The 20,695-nt window shown below is 40.9% G+C and overlaps 1 protein-coding gene across 1 annotated transcript in view; it reads left to right on the plus strand.

Moving 5' to 3' along the window:
• Nucleotides 1–20,695, plus strand: part of LOC104025469 (glypican-5) — a 416,865-nt gene that overhangs the window by 17,314 nt on the left and 378,856 nt on the right. Inside the window, exon 2 of the mRNA XM_075716973.1 lies at nt 8,082–8,243. Coding sequence (XP_075573088.1) covers nt 8,082–8,243 — 162 coding nt within the window. The remainder of the gene's footprint in view (nt 1–8,081; nt 8,244–20,695) is intronic.

Raw genomic sequence — 20,695 nt, forward strand, 5'->3', positions numbered from 1 at the left:
TCCAACATCTTACTGAAAACCAGGCTGCTTTGGGAATCACTGAAAAGTGTCTAATTGCAGGGGCTTTGTAGGCATGTTACAGAATTTTGCACTCCTGTGTACATGTTCCACCCCCTCTTATTACTCCAGTGTACCAAACTGAAGACCAGGTCCCCCCTTTAAGCCAGCTGGATCAGCGAAAGAGGATTTTATAGCCCCCAGCTGCTCAGCATCATGCACTGCTGTGACAGTGTATTGTGGGAGCTCCCTGCCTTGCTCCACACATAATTAGACCAGTTAAGGCAAATCATTTATTAAAAATCAACCTGGTTGAAGGTGCTTGGGGCAGATTTAGGGGAGTACTCATGGAAACCATGTCAGAGGTCTGGTAACAGGCATGAAACAAGCAATAGTGGTTGCAACTGCCTTCTTGGATGTTTGCCTTTGGCCTCCTAGGTACAGCCAGAGTTTCCAAGGAGCAACAGAGAAAATGGGGGATGAGTGGCATGAGTAGGTCTCTCTCCCTGCAACAACGGCTCCTCTTGGAGGGAAGCTGAGGCTCACAAGCTGGAAATGTCTCCAACTGCTTTTCTTCTCTGGGACATCCCACAGGTATGCAAGTGGTTGGAGGAAGGCAGGCAGAAGGGAAGCTGAGTGGCTGTGAGGAAGAAGATTAGAAGAGGATCTTGTTTGAGGAGGGTGAGAGGCGGTCAGAAGAGGGAGTCAGGGCGGTAAAGGGAGGAAGTGGCTAGTTAATGGTTGTGTAGGTTTTGGTGAGTGGAGGGACATTCAGTTTAGGGCACAGTCAAACACATTCTGCTCCTTGGGTCCAGGCATGAGGCAGGTTCTATGGGGTACAAGCCGAGGTGAAAAAGCTAATGAGTATAGGCATGCAGTAACCTATGGTATAGGACAGAAGGCTGTTTGGAAACTAGGCCAAAAATCAGAATACAAGAGCAGTGAGAACCGGGCAAGCAACAGAGGGAAGTGGGAAAAACTGGGACAAAAAGTACTTACCAACAGGCCTAACAGTGCTGTATTGTGCAGATGCTGCACTTAAGACCTGTGTATTTTGGAGAGTTCCTGCTCTGGAAGCTGATCAGGGCCAGTGCCTGATGGTCCCCAGCTGTCTTGCAAGCTGTGGCACTTGCTGATGCTGCCAACTCTCTGGAGTCATGACATCTAGTGCTTCTTGCTGTTCCTTTTCCTTGCCCATTCAAGGTTTCCACCCCCCTCGAATTTGCTGGCATAATTCCAGTGCAATCCAAATGGTCCTCCCATTTTGTGGGGTATTTTAGCCTTGATTATTTCAACTGGAATAGCACATCTGGTCATGGCCTTAGTGATGCTTCAGTGTATTTTAGAATAACAGTGAGAATGTAAAGTCCAGTGATCAAGTTAAACAATACCTCTGTTAATGTACAAGGGATCGGGGGAAAGGAAATTTTCATGGCTTTTATTTTCCAAACTGCACTTTTAAGTTGTCATGCTGGGTATATGCACATTGTCAAGCTGCATATAGAGAGAAGGGACAAGTTCAGGCTCTGCTTTGGTATTTCTTCAGCTTTTTGGCCTTAAAGGGACCTTTAACATACTGTTTGTCTGTGTAGTCTTTATATTAAAGCTGATAGTGGGATTATTTTAACAAAATAGAGGGAAGAGTTAGAAACAGATTGGAATGTTCTTTCTGACTAGTCAGAAAATGTGTGTGGGAGGGCCTGGCCACAGTTTACCTGAGGCAGGAAGAGCAGACACCTATCTCCCTTTGACTTAGAGTCTCTGCTCCCTGGATCCTAACTGGGTGTTACCCCTTGCTCACGGGAGCAGAAGGTTTATAGGGTTAGTTGCTATAATGTACCACAGTTGTTTGCACCAGTGCGTAACACTGTGCACCGATCAGCCTGTTGCACTTTGTTGATTTTTCAGGTAATTCCTGGCATGCACTACTTCAGGTGTAGTAACTACCATATTTTAAGCATTGTTAAATCACATAGTAGCTGTTTGACTATGCACACGTTGTGCTTGATATGTTTAATATAATTTGTGTGTCTTCCTAGTTGAAAACATTTTATTAGTTGCAATGGGACCGAGCTATGCTGTGAGGTTGTGCACAGTGAGCCGTGCTCCCTGCTAGATGAGAATGGTTTGTGTTTCTGTGGATGAGTATTTCTTGACAGCAGCCTTGCAGCTGAAGGTAACGATGGCTTTAGCACTGCTGGGGCGCAAGAGCTACATAAAGAAAGGACCTTCACAAACTTCTGGCAGCCTGCAGTGGCTGGATTCCCTTTCCCTGGTGCGGTTGTGCTAGTGTGGGCTTTTCTCATGCACCAAGTAGTTGCAGGGGGAGCCCTGGATGGAAATTGCTTAGTTTTTCATTTGATTTGGCCTCCTCCCCTAAATTAGTTGGGTTTTAATTGCTGAATTTTCCTCTAGCTGAGGCAGCAGCTGCACCAGACAGATGAGTCTCAAGAAGGACGAAGTGTTGGCTCCTGTTCAGCTGGACCAGACACAATGCAAGGTGCTTTTGGCAATTTCCTCTGTGTTACTGAGGCATAATCAATCTTGGAGTCTTTGAAGACATTTGTACAACATTAAAATCTTGGGCTTTGGACTAGAGCTTTGTCTGGAAATAGTGTTGAAAAGTTCGTCAAAATATAAAGGAATAAAAACTATCAGAAGATGGATGGCACTGAGCTCGCCCTCTGATCATGCTTGCTTAGGAGTATTCTGTGCAGTGGGAGATATAGGCTCAGCTTGTTTAAAAAAAAAAAAAAATCAGCCTGTCTTTGAAAAAGTCGGTGAAGGTAGATTGATTAGCATGTGTTAGAAGTCTGGCTTTCTGGTTTCAGAGTATAGTGTTTATAGGTATAGCATTTTAAAGACAGTGCAGGGCAGTTGACATCTCCACTGTGTGTTAGAGGAACTGTTACATGGTTAGCTAACAAAATGAATATATATTTAGCTTTTGGAAGAAGTTAATTTTATTTGTTAAACAGACCTCTCTGATTTTAGGAACTTATACTAATTCAGCTAGCTTTAATGCCCAATGTCTCTTTGACTTTGTTTGTACCAGAGTTCAGAATGGAGCCCCAAACCTCTGCTGATTTAAAACAAACAAACAAAAAATCCCCAAACACCACACAATAAAATACTCCACAGCTGATTTCAGTAGAGCTGGCCAGATGGACGTCAGGTAAGGATGTGTAGTTTTCTGTGCATTTGGCACCTTAAGTAATTTATAATTGTGGCAGGGAGGTATTTGAAGGTGATGCCTTTGGCATGTGTTAAGTGTTTCAGGGTTGCAGAGGAGTTCTGAGTAGGGATCATTGTTGCTTTCCAAAATACTCATGCTTTAGACTCCATTGTAGTATAATTTTTCTTGCTCTTCTGAATGTGACTTCGTTTTGCAAAGTGGAGCAAGATACTTTATGCTGTTTTTTTTATAACAACAGTAAGGTTGCAAAGTCTATAGTTTTCCCACTTTAAAAAATAAAAAAACTTAGCCACAGTTTTAACCAGTACTCAAGGGAAAACCAGACTTGAACAGAAAAATAATGTACATAATCGTCAGAGTAATCCTTCCACCTGATCTGAAGCAGAAGATTGATTTGTTTTAGGAAAACTATAAACCTTTTAGAACTGAAGCCCAGGCATGTACAGTGGAAGGTGTTCTGCTCTGTCAGTAAGTTCATGCATAAGAAAATGAAATAGAGAGGCTTCTCAGGATGCAGGTACTTCACATCGATGGCATAGAGTTAGAGTCTAGCAGAGGGCTCCCATCACGGTCCGGGGGCTGGAGCACATGTGGGAGTAGAGAGCTAGGTTTGTTCTGTTGTAGGAAGAGAAAATTAAGGGAGATCATACAGCAGTCTTCAGCTATCTATTGGCAGGAAATAGAGTGGAGCCAGATTCTTGCAGGCATGCAGTGATATGCTGAGAAGCAATGGATACAAGTTGGAACATGGGAAATTCTCATTAGATACAATTTCTTAATTTACTTATTTTTTTACCACAAAGGTGGCCAACTATTGGAACAGGGGCCCTGAGAAGTTGTGGGATCATCCATCCTTGGAGATACTTGAAACTTGGCTGGATGAAGCCCTTACGTAGCTTGACCTGCTTTAAGGGGAAGGTTGAACTATAGAGGTTCCTTCCAAACTAAGTTATTAGTTAGGAAATAAGGGGCAGCTTGTGGAAAGCAGGTAAGAAAGTCCTAGAGAGAAATCAGCAGGATCAATTGCTGAAATAATGCTGTCGGTAAGTTTTCTTCCCTCATTCACAAATGGCGCTATTTCTCTGGTATATAGGATGGCTTTGTTCCTCAACTTCAAGGAGGAGTTTGCCCCTAAGGTTGTCTTCCCATTGCTGATCGGCAGTGCCCATACTTAGTAGATAGGGGCGATTGCTGCGGCACTGTGGGGTGCTGTCTGTCTCCGGGGCGAGAGCTGTGGTGCTCAGCCAGCGCCTCAGCAGTGTCATTGCAGTGTGCCACTTGGTCACCACCGGCTCACTGTGTTCCTCCCTTCTTCTGTTGGAGAGGGTATTTTGCATTAAGATGGAAGAGATGAGATAAACTAATTTTAATATCAGAGTTACTAAAGACTTCAAGATATTACTAATCAGTTCTAATTTAATCTCAGCACCCAGGCATGTATAGTACTGAAAACTTTTGTTGGGTTTCTATAATTTTGTTAAAAGTGACACCCCCAGGTTGGTATGGAAGCAAGAGAAATTGCCAAGCTCTGTGCATGACAGCACTGAGCTGATAGTACTGCTGGGGTCCAGGGTTCTCTCTTTGCTGGTCTTTTAATGCTCTGTCTTTTACATCAGGCTCCTTAACTGTAAGGGGCTCAGTGCTGTTTCTATTTAAGAGTGCCCTCTGCATCATTTTGGCTCTGGACCAACAAAAACTAATCTTCCAGGCTCCTGGAGTATTCATTGGAGGAGATAGTTGGGTGGGGAATCCCAGGAGTGCAGTTCCAGCTGAGATATCTGTATTCTTAAAGCTTTCTGGAGGAGATGCAGGTTCCTGTGGTGCCTCAGTTCAAAGGGGAATGCCAGTCACAGCACTGATAGCCATGAGTAGCTTCCTTGCCAGGACTGGCACGTAATCAGCATGGAGCGCTCTGTATTTCAAACCCTTTTGATACAGGTCTGAGCTTTGCAAAACCTTTCAAACAAAAACGCAGAGGGCTGCTGTAAGGAGAAATGCTCTGAGTAACAGCAGCCTGGCGCTGCAGATGCCGAGTAACATTTACAACCCTTCTGCTCAGGCACCTATTTGCAAAACTGACTTAGCTGCTCAGCAGTCTGCGCTATAATTCCACATATGCTTTGTGGTGCCAGCTCAGAGGAGTGGTCCTTCCCTGACCCCCAGTTCCTTGTGACAGAACAAACATATGTTCATGGGGGGAACTGGATCAGGGCACCGATCCAAGTTAAAATTAGCCTGGCCAAGAAGCTAATTTCAACCTGGGACAGCTTCTCTGGCAGACGAGAGCAGGCGAGCGTGCCCAGCCGGTGACGAGCGCGCAGCTCTCCCGCTGCTGCTTTTAGCAGCCTGCTGGCTTATGCCAGTGTGCGGTGGTCTCGTCTCAAGGGCTTTCAGCGGGGTTGAGGACTTCAGATTTGAGTGGGCAGAGTTGTGTATTCCAATTTTTGAGATTATATTGAAGCGCGAAACAAATCCGCTTCCAAAATGGTTTCCTGTGTCAGCCCAGTCTGTGACAACTTTGACGTGTTTGTGAGCTGATATAAAAATGTAGGTTTGTTGAAATATTTCACTTTGGTTTTGACTTTTTTGATGTAAATTAGCTGCACTTTCAAATGAGAGTTGTTGTAAACTGGAAGCAATGTTTTCAAATCAAATGCGATGTTTCAACCAGCTCAGTGTTTTTATTTTTTTTCCTGGCAAGGGAGATTTATTGAAGCTCCTCCCTGCAGTTTTGGTCTCAATGAGCTGTTGGCCTGCAGCTGGCCCTGAGCAGAGCTTGGTTGGTTGGATGTTTCTCGGCTGCTTTTCCAGTGTGCATCCTTGTACCAGCAGTTAGAATCATAGAATCATAGAATGCTTTGGGTTGGAAGGGACCTTGAGAGATCATGGAGCCCAACCCCCCTGCAGTAAGCAGGGATTGAACCTATGAACTTGGCATTATTAGCACCATGTTCTAACCAACTGAGCTAACCCGGTATCCTCTTGTTTTATATCATTGCCAACTGTATGCGGAGTCTTGCTATGTGTTAACCTGCAAGGCCAAACGGTAAGGATTAATGCAGTGCAATTGCTCATTAATATTTCTGTCCCAAGGCCTGGTGCGGGATCTCCACGGTGAGCTGGGTGAAATCCTCTGGAGGAATATGGCCTTTTGGAGAATCAGGGCTGTTTCCATCTGTTCGTGCCCTCTGGTCCCGTTGTGGCTGTGTGGGGAGGGATTGCCAGCAGTGTTGACAGCGATTTAAAACCAGAGGTCCCCTTGGGCCCAGAGGGGTGGTGGGCTGCCCTGGGGAGGTGGTGTGGGGACAGGCCAGCTCCAGCCAGCGCCTCGCTGCTGCTTCGGCCGAACTCCCACCGGGCTGCTGTCAGGCGTTAGCGGGCTGGGGGCCAGGAGCTCGGCCCCCGGTGCGGCACTGGCCTTCCCGGGAAAGGGTGTCTCCTTCCCCGGAGCTGTGCAGAGGCCTGAGGGTTGGGGATGGAGGCGGGCACCTGCAGCCCCTTTCCCTCAGAGCCCCTGTTTCTACCTCGAGGTAGCGGGAAGGTAATGCCTGAAACGTGCTGGCGTGAGGCTTCCTGCTGGGGTGTTCTTACTTGGTTTACTGAGAAATTGCATCGGAAATAGCTGCTTTTTAATATTGTATGACTGTTTTGGCTCTTGTATTTTTTTGGGCATGCCTCTGGTTTTGGATTTGCTCTACTTAATTGCCCTTTTCTTTTTTCCTCCCCTTCTTGAAACATATATTTGTGAAGCACCAGACTATATTTATATGTAGTCTGTAGCAGCTTCTTTCCAGAACTTTCTGGCACCTGCAAATCCCATGGTGTAGAGCAAATAGATCCTGAGTGTCCATCACAACTCTGTGTGATGTAGGTTTCCTAATCAAGGACACTAAACTTTACTGAAACACATGCAAAGATGAAATGATTAAAAAAAATTCCACAAAAATGAAGTTTTTAATCAACTTTCAACTTTCTCTGTAGTTGAGGTGGGAGTAATTTCAGTGCCTTTATATTACATATAGGCAGGCTAGAACTTGGTTTAAAAAATTTCAAGGTTACTGTTGAGTAGATGGAGATGTACTAAGTTTAAAACCAGTTCTTTTTGGTTCAGGTGAATACTTGTTGACTTTCACTACAAGTAAGCCTAGAAATGGAAATAACAGTCTCTAACTTCCCCGTGGTTTTAGGTTTGGGTCTCTCAGTGTGGAGTCAGTTTCTTACATCTGGCCCTAGACAGCTAAACTCAGGCTGCTGCAGAAATCAATTCTATTTTTGTGGCAACTATTGCTGCTTGTTTTGTTTTGAAATCTGATTCAGAAAGGAACTAACATGTTAAAACTAGAGAGAAAAGCTACCATAGCTTTTAGAAAAGTCAATTTTTTTTTTTTGGGGGGGTGGGTGGGGTGGGGTGAGCTGCTTAGAAGTGCAAAGATGTTTGAGAGGCTTCCCCAAGTGTAAAGGTGTGAATGGGTGGTTCCTTGAGGCACTACACAGGTGAATATTGGATCCTAATTTGAGGCATGGATTTCACTCAGATGTTCAAGTTATGATGCACAAGGCATGCAGTGGAAATGTTGCCCCTTTGAATGTGCTTCTTTAGTGATTGTACTGTGCCCTTGAATGTGTTCAGATGATTTTGTGCCCATTGCTCTTAACAGTGTAAAATAAGTTTGCCGTTGATAATGTGGTGTTATCCAAATTTAGGTGAAAGTCATAAATTAGTGTCCTTGAGACAATAACTGAGTTTGACAATGTCATTCCTTACTGGTTGTGAGTTGTTTCAAAATTTTAAACGTGGTGGTTGTTTTGACATTAAGAAGCATTATTTATTTTTATGGTGTAAGTTGGAAGGTTTTCTAATTATTGTGTTTTTCTTGTTTGCTTTAAGAGTCAGATTTACAGATCTGTCAACATAGAGCACCAACATGTTGCACCAAAAAAATGGAAGAAAGCTACCAGGCAGCTGTTCGAAGGGAGAGGACTCAAAGTATCCAGGCACTGAACTTCGAACTGAAGTACATGATTGTTGGTCATATCACAGCTTTTCAAGGTAGGAACTTTTGAGGTGCTGCAGTCCTGCGAGTAGTTCATAAAAGTATCCTCTGCAATCAAAAGGAAAAGCTCTTTCCTTTGTTTTTCATCTCACTTGCATCACATGCTGTAGTCACTGGCTTATGGTTTACTTCCCTGTTCTTTGATGATCCTGCTTTTGGAAAAAGGTGATGACACTTAATCTTGACTGGTATTTTAAGCATCTGCTTAAATCTAATTAGGAATAGATTTAAGCTCAGACCTTGTTCTCGGGATCATTTTAAAAAAAGATTGGCATGGATTTTTTTCAAGGCGTTTTCAAATGTCATTTAGGTGCCTGCTGGTTGATTGTGCTTTTTGGTATTCTCTCATGTTGCCAAACCATTTATGGGTGTAGAAGGTTAAATGAAAATGCTTTTGTTTGTTGATGCTGAAGAGTAAGTGATCTAACTGATATGTCAAGTAAGAACACAGCGCTCTCTTCACGTCAAAATGTTTCACTACCTGGCAGATCACATGAAGAGTGATCTGTTTTCAAGAATTACGGCCACACAGTTAAATGTGAATGCATGAAGGAACCTGCACTGAAAGTCTGTTCTCATAACTCTTGCTGTTCTCAAAGCTACCTTGCTCTAACAGGTTGATGTAAGTCTATGTAGTTTCTTCATACAGATGGTTATTATACTATTAAAGGGGAGGACAATGTTTGTGTAGGATTGTACGCTATACAGTGTTGAGCACTGGAGACTTTTCTCCAGAAGGGCATTTAAGCATAGGCTGTGAACTTTATAAATATATGAGAGTTGAGTGATTAAACCAATCACTGAGTGATGAATCCAGTTTACTGACTTCTGTGGGCTTGATTATGTGTTTAATTTTAACTCGCTGCTTTGCTATGTTTAGTGCTGAGCACCCTCATGGAATGGGTTTTGAAAACAAGCCAGTAGTTATTAAAATACAGAGTGTTGAGGTCTGTATGATTAAGCCTATTGTTACAAGGCAGGCTTTATCAAATAGTAGCTTCTTTTGTCTAGTTTCTTCCATTTGAGTGAAAATACTATAAATAAAAGATGTGATTGACAGTTAATAAGAGATAGCGTATTATCTAAAATTGACAGTAAGCGATGGTGGAAGTCTGAGAGACGTGCAAGGGCAGGATAAAAATTTTCTTCTGCTTTTGGTCGTTTACCTCTTTGTTCTGTACCGATGAGTGAGAAATGGCACTTTGGTTTATTTTACAATTTTTGAAAATTTTTAATATCCCCCATGATTAAAAAATTTGGTTGGAAGGCACTTTGGAGGAGCACTGTAGTAAAAGGGTGACTGACGGCATTGTTAAATGCTGGTAAGTTATTCAAGCAATCTTTCAGTATCATGACTGAATAAAGATAAGGTCAGAATAGATTAACCTACCAGACCCTTTAGGTCAAGCCAGTGGATTTATTGTCCATTGCTGATGAAGCCTTTTGATGGAATGAAAGAAGTAGTTAGACATTTCACACAGTTGAAATTTACAAGCATTTTCTGGAAGTGAGTAAATAGGTTGTTTGTTGTAACTTGTTATGGCTGGCCTTCTGTCTACATTAGGTGGGAACACTTGAAAAATGTAACTTTTCTCTCTTGCATTGGGAGCTGCTTTTGTTCTCTGGTTTTGTCCCAGGTGTCAGTGAAAAGCCTCTCGCTTTATCTTGTGCTGTATAAGTATTCTGTTGCTAAGAGTAATACTGTGTGAGACATTTACTGAGAGGGAAGATCGTTGCATTGAATTAACTCTGCCCTTTTGGTCTGTTTTGGTTTGTTGCTATTTTGAATGATAAAGTGTGAGTGTGCCAAAAGCACATTTAAAGTCTGAGAAAAGAAATATCCTTATTTTAGAAGCTTTCAGGTGCCTTTCAGATTTCATGTTTATTGCAGCAGTGAGAACTGGCTCTAACTTGCTAAAAAAGTAGCAATTTATTCATTTGTATGCAGTGGTGTTTACTTGTACAATTTTCATGCACAATTTACTTTCTTTTATATATACACATTTTTAGTACTGTTGGTGTAGTCAAAGCAAAGCAGTAGTTAGCCTTGCCGCCTGCAGCTGAGGAAAAGAAATCTTAACTGCTTTTTATGCACTCTTAGCAGACAATGCTATTAATGTTATACCCATACTGATGAAATAATTTTCAAGGCTAATACGGTATAAGGAATGGATTTTCAGGAGTCCAACTTTGAGAACATAGTGGTGGGAATTAAATTTCAGTGGGAAAAGAGAGCAGCTTTTTTTGAGGAGAGGGACAGAGAATTTTTTTTTTTAAGTTCTCATCTCCTTATTTTCTTTCATGGAAGTCAGAAGACACTTAGTTCTGAGGACCTGCAATTAGATATGACAAGTATTAATAGAAAAGAGCTTTCTCACGTGAGTAGGAGTTTTGATATGAGTCTGGTTAAATATTCCCTCTACACTGCCTGGGTACTGCAGTTGACTCTGGACATTTTGGACTTGAAGAGATTTTGTTTTGGTTTTTCTTCTTGAAATTGAAAATATTATTTAAGTAGCTTTGCCCACAGCTGAAGTAAGACAATTTTCACAGGTGCTGGATTTAGTTTTCCAGACAATTAGTCTGTAAGACTTGATTAAAAATACCACAGCTGTGGGCAGGCTTGTTATATTTGGGCTAATGCCCAATCCGTACATATGGACAGCCTTAGCACTATGGTTCAACCCTGCTATTTTTCCCCCTTTAAAGTTTTCAATATTAGCAACCCAGTCCTTGCTGAAACACTTAATAAATCAAGCTTCTGTGTGGATGTGTTTTGCTTGAACTCCTGTCTCTAATTATGTTGCTGTTACACCTGATTTGAGTAGGAAGAGGCACATTGGCATTAGCTGCAGGCTGTAAATGCCCTCCCCAATAGCACCAGGACAGCAGGAAGGGAGAGAGGCAGGAATGAAAGGGCCAGCTGGCTGCTTGGGAAGCATGTGTTCAGACTCAGCTCCTGCAAAATCATACATTGTCACAAAACCTTTTGCGTGTTTGGCATGTTGACTGTAACCAGCCCCCTTGTGGGAGGGTTTTATGGAAAACTGCTGGATTCACTTTCTCTCAATGTTTTGGCCCATGGTGTAGCCTAAAAGTCATAACTGTGGTATTAGTTACTCTGCAGATGTGTTATTAATGACTCTGCTCCAAATGGAATCAAAGGCAAGGTGGAGTAAGTGGATGAGACGTGTAAGCGTGCCAAACGGTAATAGAAGCAGCGTTAACAGAGGAGAATGTGCCTGTTCTAATGATCCTAGTATGTCACCCTCTGGCTCTTCACAGGTGGCTTTGTTTTGGATGCATTTTGGAGCGGGTCAGTTTGTCCCATCCAAAGATATGCCCGTCTTTCTGGCTGCAGCCACAGGAGCAAAGACAGAAATGCCCAGCAGAACTATTTAAACAAATGATCAAACAGGACGCTTTCATTTTGTAACTCGCTTTCCCCTTTGATAACCAGAAGATTCTCCTTTGAACTTACTGTTTTCTTTGTTCCAACCTTTTTTAGGCTTGAATCTCAACAAATGTATTGTTTTAGCTTAGATTTATGTCTTTGTGGTGATACTACATGTTATTTGGCACAGTCATCCTTCTATTTCCCCCCCAATTCCCTCATGCAGTCCTTGCACTCCTTGGGGACACTTCCAAACAAGGCAACTGATTCATTGTTAGTGGATTAAAAGTGGCGTGGGTGTGCAGGCTGAAAGTTGCTGTCAGAAGAGGTATCAATAGTCTGACAGGAAAGCTTTGTGGGCAGACAGCAGAGAAACCTGCCCTCCCTTTTCTGTGTCCTTTATGGAGTGCTAACAGGTGCCATGTAAGGACCCACAGAAAACTTGGCTCTGCTCCTGTCATCTTATGCTGAGGCTAATTTGAGGTAATGAGAATCCAAACACTGGTAACTTATTTGTTCTGCTTATGGTCTCTGCAGAGAGGCAGAACAAGATACTTTGAAACCTACATCACATTTCAGTCACCAAATTAGCAGGTATCAGAGATACAGTGAAAAGCTTTGTTTGAGCTCAGCAGTTAAAAAAAAATTACTATTCTTTGCTGCACTTTTTGGTTTTTACAGCAGGCAATACGAATTGTTCACAGCCTCTGAAGAGAAAGCTCTTTCATGAATGAAAGCCTGTTAGTCATAAAGCAACAATTTTGTGTTGTTTCTCTGAAATAGCATTCATTTGACGTTGGGGGGATCAAATGGTGGGGCCAGGTGTTCCCATATTCTCCCAGCTATAGGAGGGTAGACTGACTTCGTGGCACTGTTCCTCTCACTCCTAACACAAGGGGTTTGGCAAAGCTGTGCTTATGTCCTGCTTTATATGGAATGGGGAGATGCTAGTAGGGAAGGATCCTCTCTGCTATTTCTAACAGCAGGAGTTGCAGTGACATTGCTACGTGCGCCCATTATTTTGCTCTGTCATCTGATCCAAGCAGGCAGCTAGGAAGGATGTGAATGGTACAAGGCAGACGGGGGAACCTAATTGTAGCCCAGGACTCCTTGTTGTCAGTAAAATGCCTGAATGTTAATGCCCAGTTGATACAAAAAGCCCTTAAGCACAAAGTTTTTCATCTGGGCATCCTCCCTGGTGAATGGGAAGGGTTGGCTGGTTTCTGTGGGTCTTGGGATGGATACCAGTAGTGGGCCCAGTGATCAACTGACCTGAACATTCCCAGAAATGAATAATATAGTACACTGGCACTCAGAGCCATATAGAGTCAAAAACATTCTCAGTTTTAATTTGGCTGAGTTGCAGCATTGCTGACACTTATTTTTACTGAATTTAGGAATATCAGCTTGAGATAGGGGTGGCTGGTTAATGGTGTTGAAGTGCAATGAAATTTACAAAACAAAAGACTTGGCTGGAGAAGTGCACTTTGGTTTGTAGTTAATTACTATATGAAGTGTAGTCACAATGCTGGAGGTGGATGTAGTCCAAAATCAAGGAGCTATTTAAAAAAAAAAAAAAAAAAAAAGCCAACCATCACCAACAATGCCTCTGGTTTCCTTTATTTACTGCTGGATTATAGAAATGCAGAAGTGTTGGTTTTTAAATAGTTTTTTTTGTAACCCCATAGTACTTGGTCTTTTATTGTGACAAATTGTTACCCACCCCTTTCCACTTCTATAACTCTGCTAAGGAGATTTTTGTACTCTGCTGACCTTTGAGCTGAAAGCTGGCTGAGATGTATAATTTGGTTTTGGCTCAATGCAAAAATTACTCCCTACAGAGAGAGAGATAGGGCAGAGAGGCTCCATTAGAGCATTTCTGTCCACCTCCTGTATACTATTCATTCCTATTCCAATGCACTAAACAATCTCTGTTTTCTAGCTGCAGAGAAAGCCTGTTTTATGTATGCAGCCCAAGGGAGGCTGGAATATTCCCTTTTAGCTGTAGACTTGCATGTGTGAACTGCATGCACATGGACTACTGCTGGCTGTCTTGTGTGGGGCTCTAGGTGGGAGAAGACTGTCTTCATCCGTGTGACAACAAAACCAGCCTTTTTTTTTTTTTTTTTTTTTTTTTTCTGGCTGTGGCTGTTCTCTGTTGAAAAGTAAACATAGCTCTTCTGTCCTTGATCTTGGCACAGTTGGGCTACTTTGCCCTAACTGTGGACCAGGTCAGTGTTTCAGAGCAGCGTAGTATGAGGAAGAGGTATTGTGCATCAACTCTTCAGTGATAGGATTCCTTCTTTGGTTTTTTAGTACTACTTGAAAGTTTGTAAATCCAGTGTGTTTAGTGTGCCGTCAGTTTGGAGGAAGGAATTCCCCTGGTTTGCAATCCACTGTAAAAGTTTATGGTGGATGGAGGCAACAAAAGATGAAGAACTGTAGGGTAGGAAAGCCAGAGTCCATTAGAAGTAAGTACCCTGTATAACCAAGAAACTTATGAGCAATAGTAGCGAAGCATTACCTTTGTGGGAGATGGTCTTCTGATTCTGCCATCCAATTTTTATCCTCTTTACTGGTGCCATCTTTTAACTGATGAAATGTCAGCAACTGCCATGTATTTCCCCATGCTGCACATAGGTACTGTCACACTGGGTGAGACTGCAGGGCCACCTGACACAGTCTTGTCCAGTGGCCAGTAAATGAACAGGGAAATGTATCAGAAATATGAACACAATTCCCTTTTTTACCCTACTATTCCCTAGAGAATGATAATTCAAGAGGTTTCTGAGTCTAGGCTGAGATGCACCCATTACCTCTTGGTGGGCCCTACCATCCAGTAATTCCTCTTTTATCAGGTTATCTTTTGGCTACCACAAAAAAATTGGCAATGTTGACCACATGCTGACTGCAATTTAATTATCCATCAGGTTGCTTGTTTTAAACATGCTGCCTACTAATTCCATTATGTCACTTGATTCTTAAGTTTTATTGTTTAAAAAGTATAGTTATTGCCAGTATTCATATTCTATATGCCATTTATAGTTTTAGAGCCCAAGGCTTTGCTAAGACTTCAGTCTTTGTCTGCATGTGGGATGAGGGAAGGGGTGTTAAATTCTTTCTTGTAATTGTCCTTTTCTCAGGAAAATATAAAAAGTAAGTTTGCAATGTGAAATACTCCCTAATGCTCTTGCCTTTTATCTTCTGAACATGCAAAATTAGAAAATCTTGGAGATGTGCCAGGGACTGTGAGTAAATATTGACATTGCAATGTGAATGGTGATTATTGAACTCACTACGCAGCCTGTGTGTTCAATCTCTAAACGCTTCGAATGGTGTGAGGTATTCTTTTTTTGGCTGAAAGATTACCTGTGATCCTTTGGAATAATACCTTTTCAGAAGTTGTGTGTACACTTTTGTTCAGATTCTAGATTCAGGTCAACATTTTCATGGTGTAGATAACAAAAGAATGGAAGTGTTTCTAACCTGGTGTCTTGTGATGTTCCATTTGTCATAGAAACTGGAATCTGTGTGATGACCTACTATCTGTAAATGACTTAAGGAGTGTGCTTTATTTCTATATACATACAAGCTGAAAGTCAAATGTGGAAACAAACTAACAAATAAACCTTCACCTTTAATTTTTTTCTGCAGTGCATATTAAAACTTAAGTGTGTGCAGAAGTTCATCCCAGCCTCTCGTTACTCTAAGACTCTCCATGCCTCTTGATTTTTCCCATGCTGTTTCATCTCTCTTAGTACGTTACAAAAATCAAGTATCCAATGATTTTTACTGTTTTCACTGTTTTTCACTGTTTTTTCAAGGTTATCTGAATCCTGCTGAGAAGATAATTTCCCTAGTCAAACTCCTGATCAAATTCTCTGTTTCCTTGATAGTGCTGCCCTCCTGCATCTAGAATAAGCTTTTCATGTTGTCTTTTCCAGTGTAGCCCATGCTGCTAGTCACCTGTGATTCATGATCTAAATGTCAGTTACTGTCACAGGCCAGCAATGCCAGCCTTTTCATTCACTTAATATAAAAATTCAGATGGGTACTCTTTTGTTTCTTCCTATGCTGTCTTTCATGTTAGAGAAGTGTGTGCTGTAAAGATCCTCTGTGCCTTCATTGTCTTCCTTTAAATGCCATTCTTAAAACTCTCCTTAAGGTCATGAAAAAGAAAATACTTGTGAAAGGTCAACCCAAAATATGCTGAATCCACTGCCCATTATGTTGACCAGGTTTGTCATGCCCTTGCCCCTTTTTGTCCATCCTCCCCTGTGTATGTCAGTCTATCAGTTGTTGTTTGCCTTTCCTTGTATTGGCAGCTCTGAGAAAGGCACCTGCTTTATCCTGGATCTCTACAGTACCTGTGTGATCCTGGTGTTTTATTAGAATTCCTAACTGCTATAGTAATGTCAATAATTGTTAACCTTAGTAATTTTTGTGTGTTTCTGATTTCATTAATGTATCCCCTGCTGTGCCTTGTCACTTGGGCAGTTTGTTAGGAAGAAGAAATTATTAGTCTTTAAAAGAACACAGGAAAAATCAAAGGAAGGAACAATGGAGGAAATTACATTCTTTTGTCAGAAAATTCTCATGACATTATGCTTTCAAAATAGCAAATCCAAGTGGGAAAGTTAATGAAAACCTAGGAAGAACACTTAATTCTAGCCATGGAATGTAAATAACTATCTTGCAAACCTTATCTAGTAATGAAGATCATGTCCACAGAAGTCTCTATAGGATAATTAAAGCTAGTGACTCTGTTGCTAATACTGTATTTCTCCTTAAACACAGGAAAACCTTATATCAAGTCTTACTTATTATGCTGAAATTGGCAATCAACAGTGATACTGTGGAGTCACCAGCATTGCGAGTAGCTCACTGTTAAGAGTTCCTGCATGTTGTATGCAAGTTTCATTTATGAAACAGTGTGCCGTTGTTTTTCAAGAATGCGATATGCAGAACTGTCCTTGTGGGTTACTGGTTAATATTAGTCTTGCTAGAAGCTTATATTAGTCATCATTATATACTTATGAGTATCAAAGTTTTTGACTGGTTACTAGAATTATAGTGCTTTGACTATTAAGCAAAAGTGTTGTATTGTTCAGATATCTTTGTTACTTTTAAAAGTGATTAAATACAGATTTTACAGAATTGTTTGGCCCAAGGCTTTGAAAGGATAGTATAATTCCATGTGAAGTGGTGAGAGAAATATACATTAAATACATTTAAAAGGAAACAGCAAATCATCTAGGTAAGATATCATCCATTTAGCCTTTATAATCATCATGTAAACTTGCTTCCGGAGCTTGCCAGTCTTTGGCTGTCATTTGATACCTAGAATGTAAGCAATTTGGGGCAGGGACAGTGTCTTCATGATCTATTTATAACTGTTGTTCATGCAATGTGGGTAGGGCATATTAGTGCTAGAACAAGAAACTAATATATACACACATATTGTGTTTGGTCATCTTATATCTCTGTGTCCATATTTCACCTGTCTGTTGTCATAATTATATTTTTCCTCTTCTTTGTTCTTTCAGTACCTTGTCAGGCTGTTGATGGTATCTCCAGAGTATAAAGGCATGGTGGAAGCATAGCCCAATAAATCAATGATAAATTAGTCCAGATAGAAAGAAAACACAAAGATAGCTGGAGAGAAAGTGTTCATTCCTAAAAAAAAAACAAACCAAAACCAAAAAAAACCCAAACCTGCAAAAGCAGAGTGAGCAAATGAATCTGAGGGCTTGACTACCTGGGGAGGCTTTAACACAGTTACTGTTGTGAGGGCAACATTTTTGTGATGGTGTTTCTGGAATCTCATTTAGTGTCCTCTTTCTTCTGGAGTTACACATTTTATTCACAACTGTTGTGAAATTTCAGTGGCCTCCTTACTGTGGACTAGAAGGTGGGTGGTTTTCTCCCTCTATTTCACTTTTGTTCTGACATGGCATTTCCATACATGTAGCATTACTGCTCAGTCTCTATATGAAGCTCCCTATCCCGGTGACTCTGGCTGTGTGAGTATTTCAGTAAATCTTAGGAAATTTTCTCAGTGTGATCAAGTCCAAGTTCTGCTTGCCTAAGTTAGTCTGATATTTTGTGAAAAAAATGGGTGAAGACCTGAGAAGTAATTTGTTCTGACAAATTTTTTGAATAGGAGTGTAAGTGTATGAAGATAGGTCCTGCACAAAACTTTCTTGGAATCAAGAAAACAGGACCATTGACTGCCCTTCAGTTTATGGGGGGAGTTTAATTCAATGATAATTCAGCTTTTAGTTACACATACTTTTCTCCTGAAGATGACTGATTGTTTAAACTTTCTTTTGTTGTTTTATTAGTCCTTGTATTGTGAGATTGAAAACAGGAAAGGCATCCTTTTAGGCCATTTCTAGATGCAAAATTTTAGATGTTCTTTGAGCAAGAGTGTAGGTTCTGTAACACTGAAACTGGGCAATTCGATAAAAATAGGAGAAAAAATGTTGGAGATAATGAACTAAATGCAGAAGGACTGATTTACAGGAAATCCTTACTTCATTCTCACTGTTGCATTTTCAGACCTCAAAAAGAAAATCATTGAGCAAGACTGACAGGGTTGAGAGAGCTGATATCTCAAAGCAAGTATGTTCAGGAGAAGACAGTAGATTCAAACCTCAGCTCCATGCCCCAGTAATGATAGTGTGGCATTTCAGTTTGCAGTGTGCTCTCTTCTGCCAACTGTAGACTCTCAGTGGATGAAAAGAAATTTACTCAGAAAATAAAATCCATTTTCTCAGGTTAACTGGCATTAGGAAATACACTTTCATTATTTTCCTACCTTATTTTAGGAGGCAAATTTGGAACGTCTTAGATTCTTCTGATTTTTTTTTTCCCAGAAAAATTCGCCATCTCTGTTAGGCAGATGTATTTGGTTTTTACTTTTAGAGCAGTTTGTATATGTGCCTTTTAGTAATGCTGTCTAACATAATGCATTATTGAGCTAAACTGTTAGGTGTGTATAGTTGTAAAAAGAGAGGATAATTTTTTTTTTCGTCCACTTATTAACAGAAAATGACTTATTGCTGTTGCTGTCATGTGTGGTATTTTATGTATGGGCTAGGACTTCACTGTGCTGTATATAAAAACCTAAGAAACCATGCCAGTCCCAGGAATGTTACAGTGTTACTGTAACATGAGAGACAGAGGGATATAGACAGATGGAGGGTGTGGAAAAGCAATAGGATCACGTTTTTCAGTATAAGAGATAGCAGTCTTAGTGTTTACAAGCACATTTGTAATGTTGAGATTTTTAGATCAGATTTCAGTGTTTCTGTGCTTCATCTTAGTTCAAAATTTTCTTGTCAAAATTTTGTTACTCTAGAATGTCATGGCTTCCCAGGTTGCCCACCAGTTGAGGGCATTATGGTTGAAGCTGTCAGGTTTTGAGGATACTTTAGTTTGAAAAGAGGTGTACTTGATTTTAAGTGAGTTTATTCATGTGAGCATTTACCTTCAGACAAAATATTTTCAAAACTTTTTAGAACTGTAGCAAATTCTGGAAGTAAGGAAAGGAAAACTGCTTGTATGCTTGTTATGTAATTGTATGCTTGCATATTTCAGCCACCCACAGCAAGAATGGGCAAATACATCGATCAATCATTTTTCACCTCTTTGTAACTTCAGTTTTCCCCCTTTGTCCTTTATGCTTTTTCCTCTTGAGGAGGAAGAATATATGTGCAGAGGAGGGAATGCCTCGTTGAATGTTGGCTCTGTACTTGCTGGTTGCTTTACTACTAGTTTAGGATCACTGATTTGCAATGGGATGATTGTATGTCAGAATAGCTGAGCCACCTCCTTCTACCTACTTCCCTCCTCTCCATGGCATGGCTGTCAAAGCTGCTTTGAGGCAATACTTGGACCAGTCCTGCGTACACTGGTGTGGTGAGAGAGACTGAAATTTGTAAGGCTGCAGAGATAAAGTAACGTGAAAGTAGACTGCTGTACTATAACTGTGTAGAGACATCTGGTCAAATCCATGGTATGTGAACATGATTCTCACTAAAACTTACTCTTCTATCTGACCTTAAGCTGAAATGGCTGTTCATCATCTGTCTACAAAAATATCTGTGAAGTGATATGTGCAATACATCAGATTTGAAGTTAGCATGGATTCTTTGTCCTGTGCCTTCTTTACGGACATCTGTTTGGATTGCATTTCTACACTTCTGGCCGTGCAGCTGGAGTGTAGATATTTTGGAAGTGTAGCTATTGGATTATGCCTTTTGTTTGCTATTTTGTTGGGAGTTGGGGTTTACTTAATGAAGTACTGGATCCGTAATTATCACCATCCTTGCAGAAAGCTTAACATGATTTCCCTAAACTCAGATGTTTTAGATTTAGGAATTATGAAGACTTGTGTGGTTATAAATATAATCTGCTCTATACTTCCTATCCATTTTATTGGGGAAATGATTAGTTAGTGCTCCTAACAGTTTCCCATTGACTCTTAACTGTTCTTCAAATGTTGCATGGAGTTCTTGATTTTCATGTGAATCTGAATGCTATTGATGACTTATAAGGCCTTACTGATTTTCTTTAAGGTAGCCTCTATCTCACCAGTCCCATTTCTATTGAAAGGAGGGATTTTTCTGCCCGCCTTTTCAGTCAAATTTACTGCCTAAATGGAGGACTGAGTTGCTACTGTAGCCATGTTAGCTGCTTGTTAGCATTTCATGTTCATCTTAGAACCAAATGTAGGTGTTTCAGTAGACACATTGAAAATGTGTGTAAACATATGACCTTTTTTAAAATTTGGTTGTTATTACCTTTTCTGTAGTTAACAATGCTCTACCAGACTGCGTTAAAATGAAGTTGTATAGCTGTTGTCATGGGAGAGCAGGGCTTAATGGCAATTGGAGCTTGGCTGAGTAAGGCTGACCTGCAGTTTGGTTAGAGTAGGGTGTGAATTCAAACTACTTAACTCTTTGTGTTTGTATTCTAGGTATGAGAGTGCCTTATTTGGAATTACTGGCAAGTGGTAGTCTTGAATGAGGTACTATCTCATTTGCCTGT

Source organism: Pelecanus crispus, chromosome 9, assembly GCF_030463565.1.
Source record: "Pelecanus crispus isolate bPelCri1 chromosome 9, bPelCri1.pri, whole genome shotgun sequence".
NCBI lineage: Eukaryota > Metazoa > Chordata > Aves > Pelecaniformes > Pelecanidae > Pelecanus > Pelecanus crispus.